Source organism: Orbicella franksi, chromosome 10 (assembly GCF_964199315.1).
Source record: "Orbicella franksi chromosome 10, jaOrbFran1.1, whole genome shotgun sequence".
Lineage (NCBI taxonomy): Eukaryota > Metazoa > Cnidaria > Anthozoa > Scleractinia > Merulinidae > Orbicella > Orbicella franksi.
The window spans coordinates 20,839,991-20,859,783 of record NC_138154.1 but is presented as its reverse complement, the minus strand read 5'-3'; the positions used below and the strand labels follow the sequence as shown (position 1 = coordinate 20,859,783).

The window sequence follows — 19,793 nt, the reverse complement described above, 5'->3', positions numbered from 1 at the left end:
ACCTGGAACTGCACTTACCCAAGAGAGTGGAAAGAGAAGGTAAACAACTACAATCCACTTTAGATAGATGGTTATTTAAAAAACCTCGTGCCAGACTCCGTTTCAACGAACGCGTCCTCCTCAAAGAGATCACCCCGGACTCGGTCAGTTGGACCACTGTCCCTCTCAAAGGCTTCTCTGAACCCTGGAGCGCCTTTTCGATCCAACGCCAAGAAGTTAAACTAGAAATGAAAAGTAACCATCGACGTCGAAGACTAAGACCGACCCCCAAGAACGTGCGAAAAACCACCCATATCCTAGAAACCATGCAACGTGAAAACACCTTGATGGGATACTAACTCTATCTTCATCATACAGAAAAGCTACATGCCATTCAAGGCGGATGCATGACCGTGATCAGAGACTCACCTCCTCGAACCATGCAAGTCCTGGAAGCCATGGGACTCGACAAATTCAAGAAAGACGACCTCGTAGAAGTACCCCCTGAAGTGGACGACCGAGGAGAATTCACCGAAGTCCAAGTGTTGGAGGAATTCGACCCCGATCAGTTCCTGAACCAACTGAAACCACAAGATTCCATCTGCCCACGTTGCATGGTACCCCTGACATACGGAAGCGTGCGAACCCCAGACGGTGGTACCTGGGAATATTACCGATGCCCCTCTTCCAGATTCTACACCAAGTGTTATGTGACCTGTGGCGTCAAAGAGGTGGGCACTTACCTGAGACGCGTCGAAGAACAGACCCACCCCTGCTACAGGAACATCGACCCGGCTCGTTTCCGATGTCTATGCAGCAAGTCCCTGGTCTTAGCCACCTCCCACTCCCAGTCCAACCCAGACAGGCTCTATCTCAAGTGTCCCAAGCGTACCTGCAAGTTCTTTCAATGGATCGACGAATACCCACGAGGAGTCGCCGAAGCCATACTGATTCATGGACAGACCCCAAACTAAGAAAAAGACAGACACAGTTTTTGTAAAAAACACACTCCGATTTTTATTTCACATTATTTTTTCAGTTTCTAAGAAAGGCAGGGTGGCGCAGTGGAAGCGCGTTGGGCTCATAACCCAGAGGTCCGAGGATCGAAACCTCGCCCCGCCCATTTTTAATTCACATTTCTTTTTTACACGTTGGGTAATTTGTCCTCCGCGTCGATCATGGTTCGCATCGTTACTTGGTCACAATGGTTGAAAGTACTATAATAATCGTTTATTGATTGATATCCCGAAGAAAAAGAGGGCGCCGGTCAATAGGACCGTGCACACGTCCCACCCTGTAATAAGTGGAATGACCAATAAAAAGTTGTTTTTTGTTCTATTTTCAGACTCCATGTCTCGATTTCCTAACCCTCAATGTCTATGGTGCAAGGAAGGATACACTTTCAAACACAGTATCAGAGACTACTTCCTGACACCCTGTTGCGACCAATTCTTTCACGGAACCTGTAAAGCCCTCCACACTGAGCGGTTGAAACCCTCCGAAAGACTCTGCCCTCATTGCAAAGCCGTGAATTTCGGACTGCCTCCCCATGACAACCCCAAAACCAAGTCCTAAAGAGGTAAGCGCTTCGATGGTCTAATGGTTAAGACGTTGAGTTGTGGCCTCAAAGACCCAGGTTCGATTCCTGGTCGGGGCATTAAATTTTTTCTTTTTTATTCCCTATAGAGACGATGAAAAAAATCACGCAACAAACCATGTACATTCTCTCGTTAAAGGATCTTTATTAGTGTTACAGGCATGAATAAAAATGTTTTTTCACTCCTCTGATTCTGGTGGTGGTGGTGGTGATTTTACAATTTGTTTGATAAACGCTCGGTACGCCAACTCGTCTCTGTTGTCCCAACTGCTCTTCCACGCTTCCCATCCGTCCTCAATTCCCTCCGGCAACTTCTCCAAACACACAGGGTCTTTAAACGAGATGGACTGGTCAGCAAGCATCTTCTCAGACAGCATTTTTCTGAACCTCATCACCTCATCCGCCAGCTTCACAATTTCTTTCCTCAGAACGGCATCCAGGGCGTCAGAAACCGCATTCTTCATTATCTTTCCAAGAATACCGTCACGAACAGCATCCAACACTCTCGATGCAAACTCCTCTCTCGGAATGACAGCCGGTAACGCTCCCGAAGGAATACTAATCACCTCCACCTTCGTCTTGCTCTCCTCTGAAGACATCTTCTTGTCGCCGATCTCAAAACAACAATACTCACTCGATACTCCTGCAAACCCTTTTATAACACCCACACGAACCTCGATTTCAGGCATTGGCTAGCGCCCTATTTGGGCACGCGCGTCACAACCTCGATTTCAGGCATTGGTCGACGCCTTATTTGGACATGCGCATGACATAGTGCAAAAGACTGCTGGACACACCGAAGTGTTCAGAAAATAACGGTATTTCGCGCCTTTTATGCTAATGAGCAAAATGCTGCAATCTGATTGGTCGAGAGCCCTTTTTCGCCATTTTTAATGATATGTACGGCCTCCTGATTGGTTACGGTACATATTAACGTGCTTAACTACTTACGTACGTCAGTAAGAAATTAAGCAGGTTGTCAGGTAGGTAAGAAAGTAAGCACGAGCAAATCAGTTAAATAGTCATAACTCTGACGGATTCAAAGCTGTATCGCAGGGTTTCATTTTCAGTTGTGGTAGCCTGATCATTGGGCGTTCCCGAAGATAACAAACGGAGACAGCCAGAATTCCGTAGAAGTAGGTAAAATACGGTACACTGAGTTATTCCTTTATACATGACGCAGCTATCTTGCATTTAGTTCTTTTGCATACTGTCTGTTAAAGGTGGAATAATTTGTGTTTGTGGTATGTTCATAGCATCCTAGATTAAGGCTTTCGTGATCCAGGTGAAAGGTTCTTTACTTTATGGGTTTTTTGTATTTTACACTTTCATTATTGACACTAGCTGTCGTGATGTAATCACCAGATCCATGGCGAGTGCTGACGAGGCAATCAATAACGACATTAAGGATGTTCGCGCGAAAATGTTCCAACATTGATATTTTTCTGAGGCTTTTACCACTGTAAGATGATGATGAGTTAGTCATCTCAGAAATGTAAAAAAAAAAAAAAAAAAAAAAAAAATGGGGGCTCACCGACTTCGTTTTAGAGAGAACATGCCCTGACGAACACCCTAAATCTGAAAAAATCGGGCTTCGTTAGCGAATAAGGCCACATTGTCTGTAAGCCCCCAAATACTACAATTAGATCTTTAAAGTGAATTGTTCTCTGCAAAATATTGTTTAAGTGGACCTATGAAGTGAATTTAGTCAACTGGTGAGGTTCCTTAAAGAACAAGTTCGCATTTAACGACCATAGTTTCACACGCCTTGCAGCCGCAAGATGGCAGGATTCGATGTCCCGTGGACAAAAATCTTAAATTTTTTTTGAACTTCCCACATTGATTTTTTGTTCATTTCTGGACAATGTAGAAATGATTGTAAGTTTGGGTTACCGAGTGTCCAAGATCATTAAATCCAAGCAAAGCTATAGCAATGGCCATCTGCCCTATCATTGTACATTTTAGTACTTAGCGCGCGCGCGCGCCCGATGCATGACGTGGCGTGTGAATTTGCGTGCGCTGTAAGGATGCACGATTGATAAAACAACAACAAGGAGCAATCCATTAGTCTAAACAAAGAATAACGCATATATTAACCTCCATAGAAACGGTTTTCATGTGGCAATTTTTGCTGTTACGTGCTCTTCTTTACATCCTTTGTCTGGTAATTAATTACTTAGTTTTTATTTTCGACTGTTTTTTATGTAGCTACAGGAGTGAAATTAAGATTTTCAGCGAGTCATCTGCTTGGAGCTACAAAGGTGATTTAAAATGCCACGAAAAGTGAATAATAATCCATTTGTGTCCTTACTGAATAATCCTTTGAATCTTTCCAAACGTTTTCCAGAAATAAAGTAATTGTTATGGACAAAATTGATCATAACTTGAATTAATTCAATTATTTTTTTCCTTAACCTTCAAACGTTAAAAAAGTACAATGTGAATTAAATCCTTTAAAGATAAACTCCAACGATAATAACGTTAAATTGCAACATTGATGTTTCAAAATTCCATCCCAATTTCAAGGTCAATGGAAAAACTTGAGGTTGCACTATTTACTTTGCTATTGGTAAACGTGAGATCGTTTTCGAATGAACAGCCGCTGCCGGAGGCGACAGTCGCACAATCGAAAGCTTCCGACTTCTGCAAATTAAGTTCAGTTTCAATGTTGACGTCTCCAAATGTCTCCGTAGCCAAAATAGAATTCGCGATTCCTAGAACATAAGCCGTCACACGACAGCATTCGGGGTAAAAAATAATTTTCGTAATAAACAAAATGTCATCGTTGTCTTTTACGATTACCTTTTCAAGCAATCTCATTAATAGCGTTAGCAGCCAGCCCGCATAAAAGCTTTTTTTTATGGAAATATCTTAAAATAACTGGCATGAAATCTACTCAAAAATCTCCATTTTGATAGAATCGGGAAGGAGTAAGTTATTTTACGATAAAAGTGACATGAATTATCTATTTCATTTAATCTTTGGTCCGCAACAAATCTTTAGATAAAGCTACGCAAAACTAAGAGGACTTAAATCATGTGTTTGCAAACGCAATGTGATTTGAATGTTTAGTGTTTCCTCGAGCTATTAAGTCTTTCCTTAATGTATAATTTTACAAGCTGACCATTTAAAAGCGTTTTTTATTTAATCAAATCTTCAGAAGCGGTGGCGCTGGTTGGAGGAACATGATCTATGGTTTGGCCTCTGCTTATGCGCGTAACAGGTGAAGTTTGGACCATCTACCAAACCAAGTACTCAAATTTATAAGACTGCCAAATCCAGTAGATTTCTCGTGGTTTCGTTATTTACATGTCTGAACTTATGGCATCGCTCATTACATGTAACGCAAGCTGTTTGGGTAACAATGGTTCAAGCAATGAAACTGAAGCTGAAGACGAAGACACGTTTCTTCCTTCGCCATTGATTGTACTTTTGTCCTTCATGTGCCTGCTGATTGTTGCAGTTAATGGCCTCGTAATCTTCTTGATCTACAAAAAGAGATCACTGAGAACAATCACCAACATGTTTCTTGCTTCACTGGCACTTTCAGATCTCATGTCAGCTTTGTTGGGAATTCCTCTTCTTGTCGTCTGTTTGGTGAGAGATGTCATCAAAGTTTGCTTATCTTCCTCAATTATTATTCGATTCACCGCGATTTCTTCAGTCTGCCATGTTCTGCTAATCGCTTGCGATCGTTACATTTTTATAATTCACTCCATAAATTACCATTTTCTTGTAACAAAACGGCGAGCTATGGTCGCCGTTTTTGCCATTTGGCTTTTGTCATTTCCAGCTTCTGTTATTCAGTTGTCTTGGCATAATCTCCAAGAAGCAGCCTTGACCGAATTTGACGAAACAGCCGAAGAAATTGATATAAAATACAGTCTAGCTTGTATCGCGCTGTTCTTTGCTATTCCTTTGTTGTTAATGTGCTGTTTATATGGACACATATTTTACATTTCGTTAAAACGCAACAAACGTGACCGTCAATTGACCAAGAATCTTCAGCAGCGCAATCGATCGGCACTCCAGGAGTGGCGAGGTCGCAGCGTTTTGTTGATCACAATGGTGATTTTTGCCGGCTGTTGGTTGCCATATTTCTTGATGGTACTTGATGCACATATGGAATCATCCCCGTTTTCTCCTCTACCAGTTTCTCTTGAGCGCCTGCTGATTTTTGTCGGCTTTGTCCCTCAGCTGTTAAACCCAGTCCTGTGCACATTAGCCAAGAAAGATTTTCGACATGCATTGAAAGAAGTGTTCTTGCCAAGGCAAGCTCCCCTTGAGAATAAACATAATGTGCGTTTTCATATCACCCGCAATCAGTTTGGTGTCAACCACAACGTAGAGTGCGAATGAGAGAGGCGGCAGCGGCGCAGCGGCGACCGGGAAAAATGACTCTATCGTGTGATACTGAAGTTTCGGACCCCGTGGGAACTTTAACCACAATATGCAAAACAGATTGTACATTGCATTCAGGATCAGATTGAAAGGTAACAAACTGAAAGTAGCAATAGGAAAGGGGTGAAGGTTGAACAGTGGTGTAATCTATCTACTTTCACGAAATCTTCGACGCAATCTTCCCAAACCGTGGCTGATTTCAGAAACCAAAAATAAAAAATATTTGGAATAATCCACACAACCGTGGAAATGCTGTGGCAAGCCGGTGCGGGAAACAGAAAAACTGAAAGAAAGAGTCCAACGTAGTGGATTGGACTACACATCATGCACCGGAAAAATTAGGGAAATAAACTACAGATAATCGATGAAGGAAGGAGAAGAACATGATAAATAATTCGTAAATGAAGCAGGAAGTGTATTTGTTGATAAAAAGCTGGTTGCCTCAGTAAAATTTCAAAGCTAAAATTCAGACCAGTGAAAGAAAACGTCATCGATGCTTAAAATGTTATTTTAGTTGAATCCTCTCTCACATGCACAGTCAAGCCTTTCAGCAAATACTGAGAAGACAACCATTTCGTTAAAAGGTGTCGTGACCTCAGCACTTGCTAGAATTTATAGCTTTCAACTGATTTATGTGTGCTTTAATTTGGAAAAAGCTTTTTTCAAAGACTCGGTCAGATAACACATGAACGCTCTCGACAATTGTCATAGTGAACTGTCGCGAGGACCAAGAATATCACTTTGCTTGCGTATATTGAATTCAAATCAGATGTAGTTTCATTTATTGGTTCACATTTGACGGTACTGATGTGATGGTACAGTAGTTCTAACTCTAGAATGTCATTAGAATAAATCTACCGGCAAAGGTATAAAGCAGAGTCGCTAACGCAATAAATACAGTGTATTGTTGGCGACTGATATGCTAAAATATCAATCGGGTCAGTAGAACCTCAAGTAACGCCTGCGGTTAAACCATTCCAAAAAAAAAACACTCGTGTTGTTGATTAGTTAGATTGCATAAGAGAATAAAAAAGGATCACATATGTTTGTCTCTTGTAACTGTTGTTTATTCATGTGGAGATTCCCACGAAAAACTTTTATATGTGATTGTTCCCGACCTCCTGATTACGTGTTTCAGTCTCAGCAATTCGCCCGATGGCGATAAAAGTCACAATAGACGTTTTCCAAGCAGAGAAGAAAAATTTTAAACTTAAAAGGACTTAAAAATGAAACAAATTATTGTAAAACAAACTTTTAATTGAAGAAAAATTGAAAAATTGTAACTTTTTTGAACTACGTGACAACCCTTGCACCCAGCTACAAACATTTGGCAAATTTGGTGCTTTTAGTGGAAATACTGCTTCCAAGTGCAGTGACAAAAATGTTATGATGTCCCATTGTTTATATCGTTATCTGTAAATAAAAATACATCGAAAACCCTTGTGATGATCTCTTTGAAACGGATCTGCCAGGTCGGATTGGTGGAGATGATGTGTTGAACGTTTTTAAGTTCGTGTTTGAAGTGAAAAGCCAGAAAAAGTATACAACTTTAACCCCAGTCATTATGTAAATTTTGAAATGAAAAGGGTGAAATAGTATCAATAGAAGCTGGGCTGTCCAATTCCCTTCCGCCCAGACATTCCTGAATCAGACGCTTTTGAAAGGAAATACTATCTCGATAACAAAATGTCCTTGAAGCACTATCTATATTTCCTGTGTTTATAATTGTCAACTTTTGAAGGGCACGATCGTTTCTAAAGTCAGATGTGACTAGTCTGCGTGGTAATGGCAAGCACATTATCTGTTTCTTTTCGCTTATGCAGATGCTTCAAGTACTTAAAATATAGCTGTAGAGGCGATAAAATTATCATATTCTCTTGGGCTAACTTGTTAAGAGGAAAGAAAGAAAAGAAAAAAGAAAATAAAAGATGGAAGAATTATCTAAAACAAAACAATGTTTTTTCGTTGGTTGAAAATTCCTGGTAGACGATCATACACAGCACGCTTGACGTTTTAAAATGGAAATTCTTTCTTCCTCTTACAGCAGTGACAAAATGTCACAAAGACTATATTCTTTTCCAATGTTTATATTTCATAAATGTGAAGACTCTTGAACCGGATATGCCTGGCACAATGTGTGCATATCGGTTAAAATGGTGTGCACGACAAAATCCGATTGGAGAGGCCCAGAAAATCAAATCGGATGAATGGGGTGCAAATAAAGGCATATTTCACAGTCAAAGGTACCATCGATCTTCTCAATAAGTTAGATAACTGGTTGTGACCCGCGTCACGACTTGAAACGTCTCGTTCATATGCAATTCCAAATGCTTCGTCCTTGTCGACCTAGTAAACTGAAAATTAATGAAACTAGATTTATAGACCCTTTTCATAAATGGCTGCCGATTTAAAATTATTTTGTATGCATTTAAATTAGCCTCACTAAACTGGTTTAGGAGTAAAAATTATTTTGAATTATCAACTCAAAAACGACGTTAGTCAGGCTAATTTTAATACTTACAAAAGAATTTCATTATAATAGGCAGCAATTTATGAAAAGGGTCTATAAGGAAGCTAAAATCCGCGCGGTGAAATTTAACAATTAATTACCCCGAAGCAGTAGAATCAGTTCTAGGAAGGAGTAGTAACCAAATAGGACGAACACAAAATCATATTTACAGGCAACTTTTCTCTTCTGAGTTTTGAGTTTCTGAGTTTTCTGAGACCAAAAAAGAAAAATCGAGCGGTGATGATAAAGATTTTTGTTTCAGAATTTTTGGCCAACCGGAGAAAAAAATCACTGAAACGGAAAAAGGTGCGAAATCGCACGTTTTGTTTTGCCTTCAACAACGATGTTTACTTGCTTCAATAGACCAGAAAACAAAAATCAAGCGGTGTGTCTTCACTGTATTGTTTTTTTCTTTTCTGAGTTTTTTTTAGCAGTCGAGCAATCAATGAGCGAACAGCGAAATCATTTAAACGTGGAAAGGTGCAAAAGGTAAACTTTTCTTCTTGCCGATCGACAACAGTTCTGTTTTCGTTTATGGTTTTCGTAGATCCATGCGCAATTGGTTAAATAACTATTAAGCCATGCACGAAGTAAATTTAAAGAGAAACCGTTCTCATCGCTTCCAGCTACTGACCGCCGCTTGCTTGCTAAAACACGGATAATACAAGCTATATTCTAAGTATCAATTATTTTAATTAACGACTTAAATAAAAGTAAAGTTCAGTTAGGCTGAGCTAGTAAGGCCGAAACATGCGCGCGCGGTATTACAAAAGTTTAGTCAAAGCTGTTGACGTGCTCTTGAAATTTACTGACCCACCCCCGAATGGTTTGTCTTTGTTTTCCCAAGTAGGTTACCCTTAGGGAAAATATGTCATCAGTGACAATTTGCCGACTAAATCCGATATGACCCGAGTATAATTTCGTGAAACCGGACGAAAAATCCCTAAGGAACAGACAACAAAAGGCTCATTGTCTTAAAAAAATTAAACATAAACAATAGGCAAAGCTTGATACGAAAGCAGAAGAAGCAATTGCTTGCACTTCCCTTTGTGAAGTCTTAGTTGTGGGAAAAAGTAAAAATCCAGTCTCTATGTAAAATTACAATAACTTCAATGCCCCGCAGTCTATAGTCTTAACAGATTTTCCTCCAAAAGTCTTATTCAAACCGCTTGTGTTCATTAACTTCATTTCAAAGTTTCAGAAAAATGATGCACTTTTCTTAAATAGATATGTGAAAAGAGTACTTTCTTTCAATAAAGGGTATTTGAAAGGGGTAGCTTTTCAGTCAAAATGGTATCCTAAAGGGTATGCAGGATTACACCTCAGGTCGGGACCTCCCAGTATAGCACTTTCTAAAGTAAACCCCTCGAGACCTAAGCATACTATAAAGATCTCTACGTTCACTAGCAAATCTTACGGTATGCTAAAACTCGGTCGGAAAATTGACAAACTGTGAAACCTGCAAAAATTGTCCTTGGAATCTAAAATTCCGCGGATTTAAAAAGTCTAGATATCGTTGAAGCTATACAACAATTTCTCAATGTCGGACAGTTATACAGTTGACTCATAGCCTTCACCTTGTATGTTACTGCAGATTATACTAAGTGTTTTGTTAGTATACCCGAGCCGAGAAGTTTCGCCCACTGCAAAAACCCAAACAGTATTCGGAGTCGCGTACTATTTCTTTATAAACATCAAGTACTCTTAGAAAATTTGGACCAGTCCTTATGTCGAAATTCTGTAATGTTTTCCAAATTTCAATCACGCCAAAAATGTTTAAAGTCGGCGAGCTCGGTTTATCGCGCGGAGCTCAAGCTCCGATAATTCGTCAATTAGAAAACCAAAATGACTGAAGGAATCGCATGGCATTTTCAGTGAAACATATGATACTCTCAAGAGGTCTAAATAACGCTTTGCTTCGAAAATCTGTAATAACATCATTCCCAGCTACCGGGATCATAATTACTACGTAACAAAAACAAAACTCAAGATAGTCGCTTAATATTATCTATTTTTACTTGATCGAAAAATAATCGATGTGAATGGAATAAGCACCTTAAAATGAGTGATGTGACCAGGTCCTGCGCGAAATCTCGCATGGAATTGAAGGGAGCGTTGATTAAAGAACACCAACATTTATGATTCTCTTGTCCTTACTTTTTGCAAACCACGGTAATCGTGACAGAGCTTGTTGACGTCACCAGAAACATCGCTGAAAATTTCGAACTAAAACTTTCAGTCTAGCTCAAATAAAACACAAAAGATTTATGTAAAACCCAACTTACCACAACGGCCAGTTTTGTTATTCTCCTTCACATTTCACCGCCCTTTACAATCAGTGCGTCAAATTATTATTAAAGAAGCTCAAAATCTAGTTCTTAAATTTTCGTTCCTTTTCCGCCGGAAATGGGCGACAGAAAAAGCGCTACTTATTTTAAGAACCACGCACGCCGTCAGACCGCGCACACAAAATATGTCTTAATTTTCCCCATCCTAAACTGAAAACCAGTTTTACAAATAATGCATTAAACCATCAGTTGGCGAAGGATCCCGGAATGAGAAAATTCTGCATTGATCTGATTAGGTCCATTGTGCATTCGTTTTACCTTTGTACAGTCGAGTAGTCCATTATAAATTATATTGGCCGCTTTTTACATTTTATATTAACTGAGTGTAAGGTTTGCTTCTTACCTGTACATAATTTTGGAACAAAATAATGGGAGATAATGAAGGACGTTTTTTATTGCCTCGTAAAGATCAAGTGTTTTCCAATATAGCCTCATCGTTTTGCGCTCTTGCAGAAACAAAACGGAGATATCCCGAATCCAGTAAAAGCAGGTAATCTAAGCAAACGTTATTCCTTTATGCACGAGGCAGGTATCTTGTATGTGGTGCTTTCAAGGGCTGTTTGATAAATAGATTATAATTTGTCTGGTACGCTTGTAGCATTAGGTTGTCGTGATCCAGTTGAAGTGTTTTTCATTTTAGATCACGTGGGGGTTTCATTTATACCATTTATTATTGACTTTAGATGCCGTGATGAAATCACCAATTCAAATCCACAGTGAGTGCTGACGTGGCGATCAATATCGACAGTAAACATAGTTATCTTTTATCTAAGAAATTTATTTTATAAATGAGGACTCGATTTATTGAAAAGAAACAAAAAAAGTAGCAATCCATTTAGAAATTGATTGTGAGGTTCTTCATACGTATTTAAAAGACAAAGTATCAACAAAGAATAAAGCTCGTATTAAGATGAATGCTTGGTCTTGCATTGTGCATCCTTACTGCGTATAATATCAGGTGCAATTAGCGCGCGCACATTACCAAAGTAGCGGCTTTTTCTAAACGGGTTGGCCTACGAGCGACAAATCATCGTGCTTTTTTCTCGACAAGGAGTCACGGGATCTGACCATTGTTTCATTTAGTTTGAATACAGCGATCACCTTCTTTCTATACAGTAAATATAGATGAATTTCTATTGCAGAGTGAAAAATTAGTACGGAATATGAGAGCATAGCTTAAGTACTCGTAAAAGATAATATGTGGCCTCAAGATCACTGAGTGCTTGAACATGTTGAATCCCTGTCGACTAAATATGGGTGACTTCATGATCATGAAACGTACATCAAATTGCTCCTCGACATTCATGCAACACATCATTGTTGTAATTCTCGCTTAACGTTCTCCCCACAGAGCGTAAAGTAAATGGTTCAGATATAAACGTTTCTGACAGCAGAAAATTTAAGGAATTACGGGGTTTATTAAAGGTCCTTCTGCTCCTAAAAAAATACCGGGACCTCGATATGAGCAGCCAACAGGTGAAGTTTAAAAGAAAATCCATGAAGAGTTCTATTTTGAAGGAATTACCTTAACCTCGACAGAAACTGTTTTATGTGGCAATTTTGCTTTTACCTGCTCATCTTTACATCCATTGTCTTGTAATTAACTACTTAGTATTCAATTTCAGTAACATGCTTTCTACATAGAGCTGGGATTGAAACTAAGATTTTGACCTGGTCATATGCCTGCAAATACAAAGATTATATTAAAATGTCGCTAAGAGTGAATAATGTTCAATTTGTGTCCTCAGTGGTTAATCCAATGAATCCTTCGAAATGTTTTCCGGAAAGGAAGCAATTTTTAAGGACAAAATTCATGATAACTTGAATTAATTTTATGACCTTTTGCTTCGTCTTGAAACGCTAACAAACACAATGTGAAAATAAATCACGCTTTACAAGTAAATTACAAGAATAATAACGCAAAATTTCAATACTGATGTTTAAAAAGTGCATTCCAGTTTAAAGATCAATGGAACAAACTTGTGTTTGCACTATTTATTTTGCTATTGATATACGTGAGATATGCTATCAAAGAAGAGCCGCTGCCTGAAGCGGCACTCGCACAATTCAAAGCTTTCGACTTCTGCATATTAAGTTCCATTTCAATGTTGACGTCTCCAAATGTCTCCGTAGCCAAAATATAATTCGCGATTCCTCAAACATAAGCCGTCACACAACAGTGCTCGGTGTAAAAAATAATTTTCGTAATGAACAAGATGTCATCGTCGTCTTTTGCGAGTACCTTTTCAAGCAATCTCATTAACAGAGTTAGTAGACCACCCGTATGGAAGCTCTTTTTATAGGAATATCTTAAAATAACTGAATCTATTTCATATGTGGTCCGCAACAAATCTTCAGATAACGCAGTGCAAAACTGACGACCGCACGAGACTGAGATAACTTGAATTTAGTGTTTGCAAAGGAAACGTGATTTTAATGTTTAGTGTTACCTCAAGCTATCAACTCTTTGCTTAACGTATTAATTTACAAGCTGACCATTTAAAGGCACATCTTCAGAAGCGGTGGCATTTGTCCAAGGAACCTGATCTATGGTTTGGCCTCTGCTTATGCACGAAACAGGTGAAGTTTGGAACATCTACCTGACCAAGTACTCAAATTTATAAAACTGGCAAATCCAATAGACTTTACGTGGGCTCGACATTTATACATGTACGTCTCTACTTATGGCATCGTTCAGAACGTCTAACGCAAGCTGGGTGAGAAACAGTGGTTCAAGCAATGAAACTGAAGCTGAAGACGAAGACACGTTTCTTCCTTCGCCATTGATTGTACTTTTGTCCTTCATGTGCCTGCTGATTGTTGCAGTTAATGGCCTCGTAATCGTCTTGATCCACAAAAGGAAATCACTGAGAACCATCACCAACATGTTTCTCGCTTCACTGGCACTTTCAGATCTCATGTCAGCTTTGTTGGGAATTCCTCTTCTTGTCATCTGTTTGGTGAGAGATGTCATCAAAGTTTGCTTATCTTCCTCAATTATTATTCGATTCACCGCGATTTCTTCAGTCTGCCATGTTCTGCTAATCGCTTGCGATCGTTACATTTTTATAGTTCAATTGAACAAGAATCTTCAGCAGCGCAATCGATCGGTACTCCAGGAGTGGCGAGGACGCAGCGTTTTACTGATCACAATGGTGATTTTTGCCGGCTGTTGGTTGCCATTTTTCTTGATGGTACTTGATGCACATATGGAATCATCCCCGTTTTCTCCACTACCAGTTTTTCTTGAGCGCCTGCTGATTTTTGTCTGATTTATCCCTCAGCTGTTAAACCCAGTCCTGTGCACATTAGCCAAGAAAGATTTTCGACATGCATTGAAAGAAGTGTTCTTGCCAAGGCAAGCTCCCCTTGAGCGTAAACACAATGTGCGTTTTCATATCACCCGCAATCGGTATGGTGTCAGCCACAACGTAGAGTGCGAATGAGAGACAACGACCTGGAAAAAAATGACTACACCGAGTGATAATGAAATATCGGACCTCGTGGTTTTAACCACGACATGCAAAACAGATTCTTCATGGCACCAAGGATTAGACTGAAACGTAACAAAAGTATCGATATGAAGAGATTTTTTTCGAGTAAAGATTTGACAGTGGTTTTTAAAATCTGCGCACATCCTCAAAATTCTGCGGTGCAATCTTGCTGAAACCTAGTTGATTACCATGCAGAAACAAAGAAGAGTTCGAAATAATCCACACTGCCGTGGAAATGCTGTGGCACCTAGATGAAGGAAGTAGATACGGAATACACATGAGGTAAAGAGCCCTGTGTAGTGGATCGGAGAACAGAACTTATACATGTACAACGGGAAACTGTATTATCGATAATGAATTCAGGATCAGGACAATAAGATAATGATAAATAATTCGTAAAAAAGCCATAACTGTATTCGTTGATAGAAAATTAATCTGATTGCTACAGTTAAGTTTGAGACCTGTTGAAAACGTCATTGATTGTTAAACTGCAAGAAAAGGTACCATTTTCGTTGAACTCCGTCACCCATGACCATTCACGTCTTTTAGCGAAATGGCAAGTGGACCATTAAAGACCATTAAAGGTCATTAAAGGTGTCGTGGCTTCATCAGGTAGGTATTAGAGATTCCAATATAATATGTGTATTTCAGTTTGTAAAATAAAAGGTTTCCTTTAAGTCCTGGTCAGACAATATCAAGTCAACGTTCGTGACAATTGTCACGGTGAGCTCTCGCTTTCAAGTTGTTGTTGTTGTTGTTGAATTCAAATCAGATTTAGTTTCATTTCTCGGTTTACATTTGACGGTGCTAATGTTATTGTCTTATCTCTGGAATATCATTAAAAGAAACTTGGCGTCGAAGGTATACAACAAAATCGCCAATACAATAGATTTACTGTTGGCTAAACCACTGGCACTGATAAGTATAAAAATATTTATCGTGTCAGCACACCCTCAAGAAACGCCCGCGGTTAGGACTTTCCCAACAAAAACCTCGTTTCGATGGTTAGTTAGATTGTCTTTAAGCATAAAAGATTTTAATCTTTGTAACTGTTGATTAATTGTGGAGAATTCCACGAAAAGCCTTTATACGTGATCATTTCGGGATGTTACGATTAATATGGGCTTTAATCTCGGCTATTCGCCCGATAGTGATTAAAATTATAAAAGAAGTCAGTTTCCCGAGCAGAGAAGGGAAAAGAAGGACTGCCAAACTGAAAGCGATAGGAAAATTGTAAAGAGTACAAAAAATTAATTTAAAGATTGTAGTTTTTTTTTTTTGGCTTTTGAGAATCCTTTCATCCAGCCACAAACATTCTGACGCTTTTAATGGAAATACTTATATATGTCCCATTGTTTATATTTGTAAAAAATAACTGGTAGGGATTATGATTGAAAGTTATTTTAGTTCTTTTTTGTCGTTAAAAACGAGAAGAAAGCAATAAGTTCAATCGTTATGTAAAGTTTGAAAAGTGATAGTGTGAAATGGAAGGTGCGCTGTGCAATTCCATTGCGCTCAGACATTCATGAATCAAACATTTTTAATTACAAAATCTCGGTGAAACACTATCTAAAACTCCTGTTTACTATTGTCAAATTTTGAAGGGCACAATCGTTTCGAAAGTCGGATCTGACTAGTCCGTGTAACAAAGGTGAGGAAATTGTGAGCTTATCGCATTATCAGTTTTTTCGCTCACGCAGATTTTAAAGAGAGCCGATAAAATCTGGCAAACTTGCTACGAGAAAATAAAGAAAGATGAAAATAAATTAAAAGATGGAACATTATTCAAAACTATGCAATGTTTCCCCGTTAGTTGAAAATTCCTGAAAGACAGTCATACACACGGCACACTTGTCGTTTTTAAGTGAACATTCTGTCTTCCTCCTACTTCAATGACAGAATATCACAATGTTGAGACGGATATGCCTGGCCTGATGTGATTATATCGGTTTAAATGCTGTGGAGGACATTTTATCTTATGAAAATTGGACAAGAAAATCAAATCTGATGGTGGATGAGGTGCAAATGAAGGCAAAGTTTACTCCTTTACACTTTGTCAGACTCATGATAGTACGAGTTTAATTTATTTATTATTTTCCTCCTTGCGCACGGTGACTACGCCCGCAGGAAGGAGAGGCAGCTGTCAAAACTGTGCTGTCCTTTTGAAACGACAAGATAAAAGTCTCTTTCTTTACAGCTAACAAAAAGAAAGACAATATCAAAGTTGCTTTGGCCTCTTTTTAAACTTAACTCGAGAATTCTGGGTTTAATTTGACGAGGAACAACATATTTTGTTCAAAATAACACAACCATTATCCTACCTGGCGACACTCGACGAGCGACGAGCGAGTTGTCGGGCCCAGGCGACCCATTTTTGGCGCCAAATTGAAAGTTCGGCGACACAAAAGTTTTCATATTTTTCACTTTTCACGAGCTCCGGCGGCCCGAAGTGCCGCCAAGCGGAGCACCACAACTTCAGGAACATAACCACATACATGTTTAACAAATTAACGTCAGATTTTCATGCGTCTGTCCAGTTATTGATCATGAATTTCGTCATAATATTGTCAAAGTAGCTGTTGATCTCGAAGCGATAGCCGAGTAGATCCGCAACAAGTTTGATCAACAGCTAAAACGAAAAGGCCCCGCAACTGGCATAAAGTTTCGCGCGCAACTGTCAACAGTACAGCTATAGGTCCTTTAACCTAACCCATTCATTTATTTGCGTGTAATAACTTGAATGAAAACATCCGCAGAGAAAACACGTGAAAGCTGGCCAACTATGTAAAATGTATTTGCTTACCGTAAATTAATAAAACAAATCCAGCAAGGCATCAGCTTTAAAGAAAATTCTTAGCTTCTTTGCATCACCACTAACTTATTTTAATTTTTTTTTTTGATGATTGCAATTTTATATGTAAATTTACCGATGCAATCTTACTTTTTACCAGCTTTAATTGTACTTAATTTTTACCATTTGTAGACTAGAAAACACTGCTTATAATTCCTGCCTATAACACTGCCTATAATTCCAAGTGTCCCTATATATTCAAAGTCGTTTGCCCAGCAGCTGCATCCCTTCTGACCGTGGCGGATCTTGTTGGTAATAACAAGACACGGACACTGAGGACCAGTGTCAACTGCTACGTAGTGAACACGGCGACCTCGGAAATGATATTTAGTATCTTGGCGGGACCGTGGATCATAACAGAATACTCCACTGGCTTTAAAATGTTAGCTGCTTTAGCATCAAGGTTACGACGGGTGATTTGTAATGCCAGTCATTGACTTTTATCGCCATGACCCCGTATACAGTTTCCTTGCTAAGTAATTTACTTATAACTTAGGTTCGATCTATCGCCTCTCATTACCCTCTGAAGATGAGCCTAATAACAACAAAGATTTGAAGGATTTTATTGTCGCTGACTTGGATCTTAGCACCTGGAATTAACTTGGTCTCCTACTTCTACTCATCACTTGGGGCCATCTAGAAGGACAAGCATTTTGCTCAGTCAAGGGAAACACTTTCATGTTCATATATTCTTTGGTGGATCTTATTTTATGCTACTGTGTGCCCCTCATCCTTTTAAGCGCTCTTTACTATAAAATCATCAATTTCTTAAAGTACACCTAACCCCCAAAATTTTTTTTCGCTAGAACGAATCTACTTATTATTTGAAATAGTTCTGCGAAAAAATGTTTGGATTCCGTTAAATCCTCGATTTTCTGTGCCACGACGAAATCTCGAAAATAGCTCCAAAACACCGCCATTTTGTTTCACGACCGAGTTTGAGGAGAATGGGTCTAGCGGCTCTTGTGACGTCTACCCAGGAAGGTTGGATATCTCATTTCCTCTCATCTCCTTCAGGATGGTGCAATACACATTCGAAAAGTGCGCAGAAACGCCTTCCAGAGGTGCTATCGGCTGTTGCAGCAATATTCCAGATTTAAAGAAAGGTATACTGTACAATTTACTGGCGATGATCGGCTAATGGTGCAATAAAGACGTAAACGATGGTTGATTTTGTCGAACCGAAACAAGCGAACTGAATCTGTGAGAACCATTGAAGAACTCTCACTGGAATTTGTTCCGCAGACTTTCGAACGCTGTTTTCATAAATTTTCTGCTTAAAGCTAACCAGCAATTTGTAGAAATACCACCGACAACCTATATCTTCCAATCCCGCAGTATTTATAACATAACCGGCAAAGTTGTGTGATCCGGTCATGATCAAGAAGCGTTATACTGATACGTAAATAGATCGCAACTGTACGCCGCTAACCAACACTTATTTCTCTTTCGATTTAGATGAAAGTCGAAGATTAATCCTTTAGAATTACATGATAACAAAACTGTTAGACTCACAGAGTTTTTCGAAGGTTTGGAAATCAGCAGTGTGACAAAGATTCTGTGCAATAGCGTCGAAAATATGACCGCGTAACATTATCTGCGGACCGCTTAGGGAACATATCCTTTTCGCTTATCCGACGAATTTCACTGCAAACTTTGAGAACAATTTACGTTGGTTATTTGGAGTTACGACTTAAAACGTGTGACAATGTGAAATCGGTAATTGTATGAAATGTTTCCTTCCGCCTTGCTTCCCGCAGCTTCAAAAATACAGGTCCAAACAATACGATTTTCAATCGATCGAAGCCAATGTTTTGGAGGTCATCAAGTCTCGAAAACTGCAACACGTACGTCGCTCTTATAAACATGAAGCATTCAACTGAAAGTAAAACACAAACTGGATTTAACAGAACCTTGACAAAATACATTCTCGGTAAGGACAAATGTAAACGGGCTATAAACACGCGTGGGAATCTTATGTTTAGTTGACGAAATTACCATCCAAAGCAGTCCTTGAGTTTTCTTTCCTGCCGTTCGTTTGCCTGCTCCTCCACTTCGTATCTGGCTTTCCATTCCTAATATACAAGCAGCTCGTCCGCAAAGACGTCTTCCCCATCGTCGCTTGAAATATTGCAAATTGCTCTCAAAGCTCTAAGCAGCGAGTTCACAGTTGTCGAACGTGCTCGATCGAAGTTTATTTCGGAGCCTTCCGAATCGAAACTTACCTCTGACTCCAGTGACGAAAAAGAAATGATTCTGAGACAAAACTTGGACGTTTTAGTCCCAAAATACATCGGAACGATTAGTTTTGCATTCTATTTTCTCGAGCAAATACAGTGAGTTGACTGAGGCGCTATTGTGTTTGGTTCCTGGGTAGACGTCATCAGGTACCGCCGCCCCAGACTCCCTAAAACGCGGTCGTGAAACACTTAATCGCGACTTTGAAAGGGCATAGAAAATCGAGGATTCAACCAAATTCAAAACTTTCTTCGCCCAAATGCTTCAAATAAAGTCTAGATTTGTTTTAGCGAAAAAAAAATTTGGGGGTTAGGTGCACTTTAAGAACACACCTGGACCAGGTGATAGCATGCGGCGACATAAGCAAAACCGAAAG

At 39.3% G+C, this 19,793-nt stretch overlaps 1 protein-coding gene, 2 non-coding genes and 1 pseudogene across 3 annotated transcripts; all 4 read left to right on the top strand.

Annotated features, from left to right (window-relative positions):
- Nucleotides 1-1,029: 1,029 nt before the first annotated feature.
- Trnam-cau (transfer RNA methionine (anticodon CAU)) lies at nucleotides 1,030-1,101 on the top strand. The gene has a single exon. It is a non-coding gene; the product is annotated as a tRNA-Met (tRNA).
- Nucleotides 1,102-1,564: 463 nt separating this feature from the next.
- Trnah-gug (transfer RNA histidin (anticodon GUG)) lies at nucleotides 1,565-1,636 on the top strand. The gene has a single exon. It is a non-coding gene; the product is annotated as a tRNA-His (tRNA).
- Nucleotides 1,637-4,137: 2,501 nt separating this feature from the next.
- LOC145499894 (melanocyte-stimulating hormone receptor-like) lies at nucleotides 4,138-7,261 on the top strand. Its single transcript, XM_081479414.1, has one exon. It carries the CDS (start codon nucleotides 4,886-4,888, stop codon nucleotides 5,933-5,935), a length of 1,050 nt encoding a protein of 349 aa, XP_081335540.1. The 5' UTR covers nucleotides 4,138-4,885; the 3' UTR covers nucleotides 5,936-7,261.
- Nucleotides 7,262-10,431: 3,170 nt separating this feature from the next.
- LOC145500554 (uncharacterized) lies at nucleotides 10,432-15,564 on the top strand (annotated as a pseudogene).
- The last annotated feature ends 4,229 nt before the right edge of the window (nucleotides 15,565-19,793 follow it).

Coding starts and splice junctions, on each gene's coding strand:
- LOC145499894 (XM_081479414.1), top strand. CDS start 4,886: ATGTCTGAACTTATGGCATCGCTCATTACATGTAACGCAAGCTGTTTG.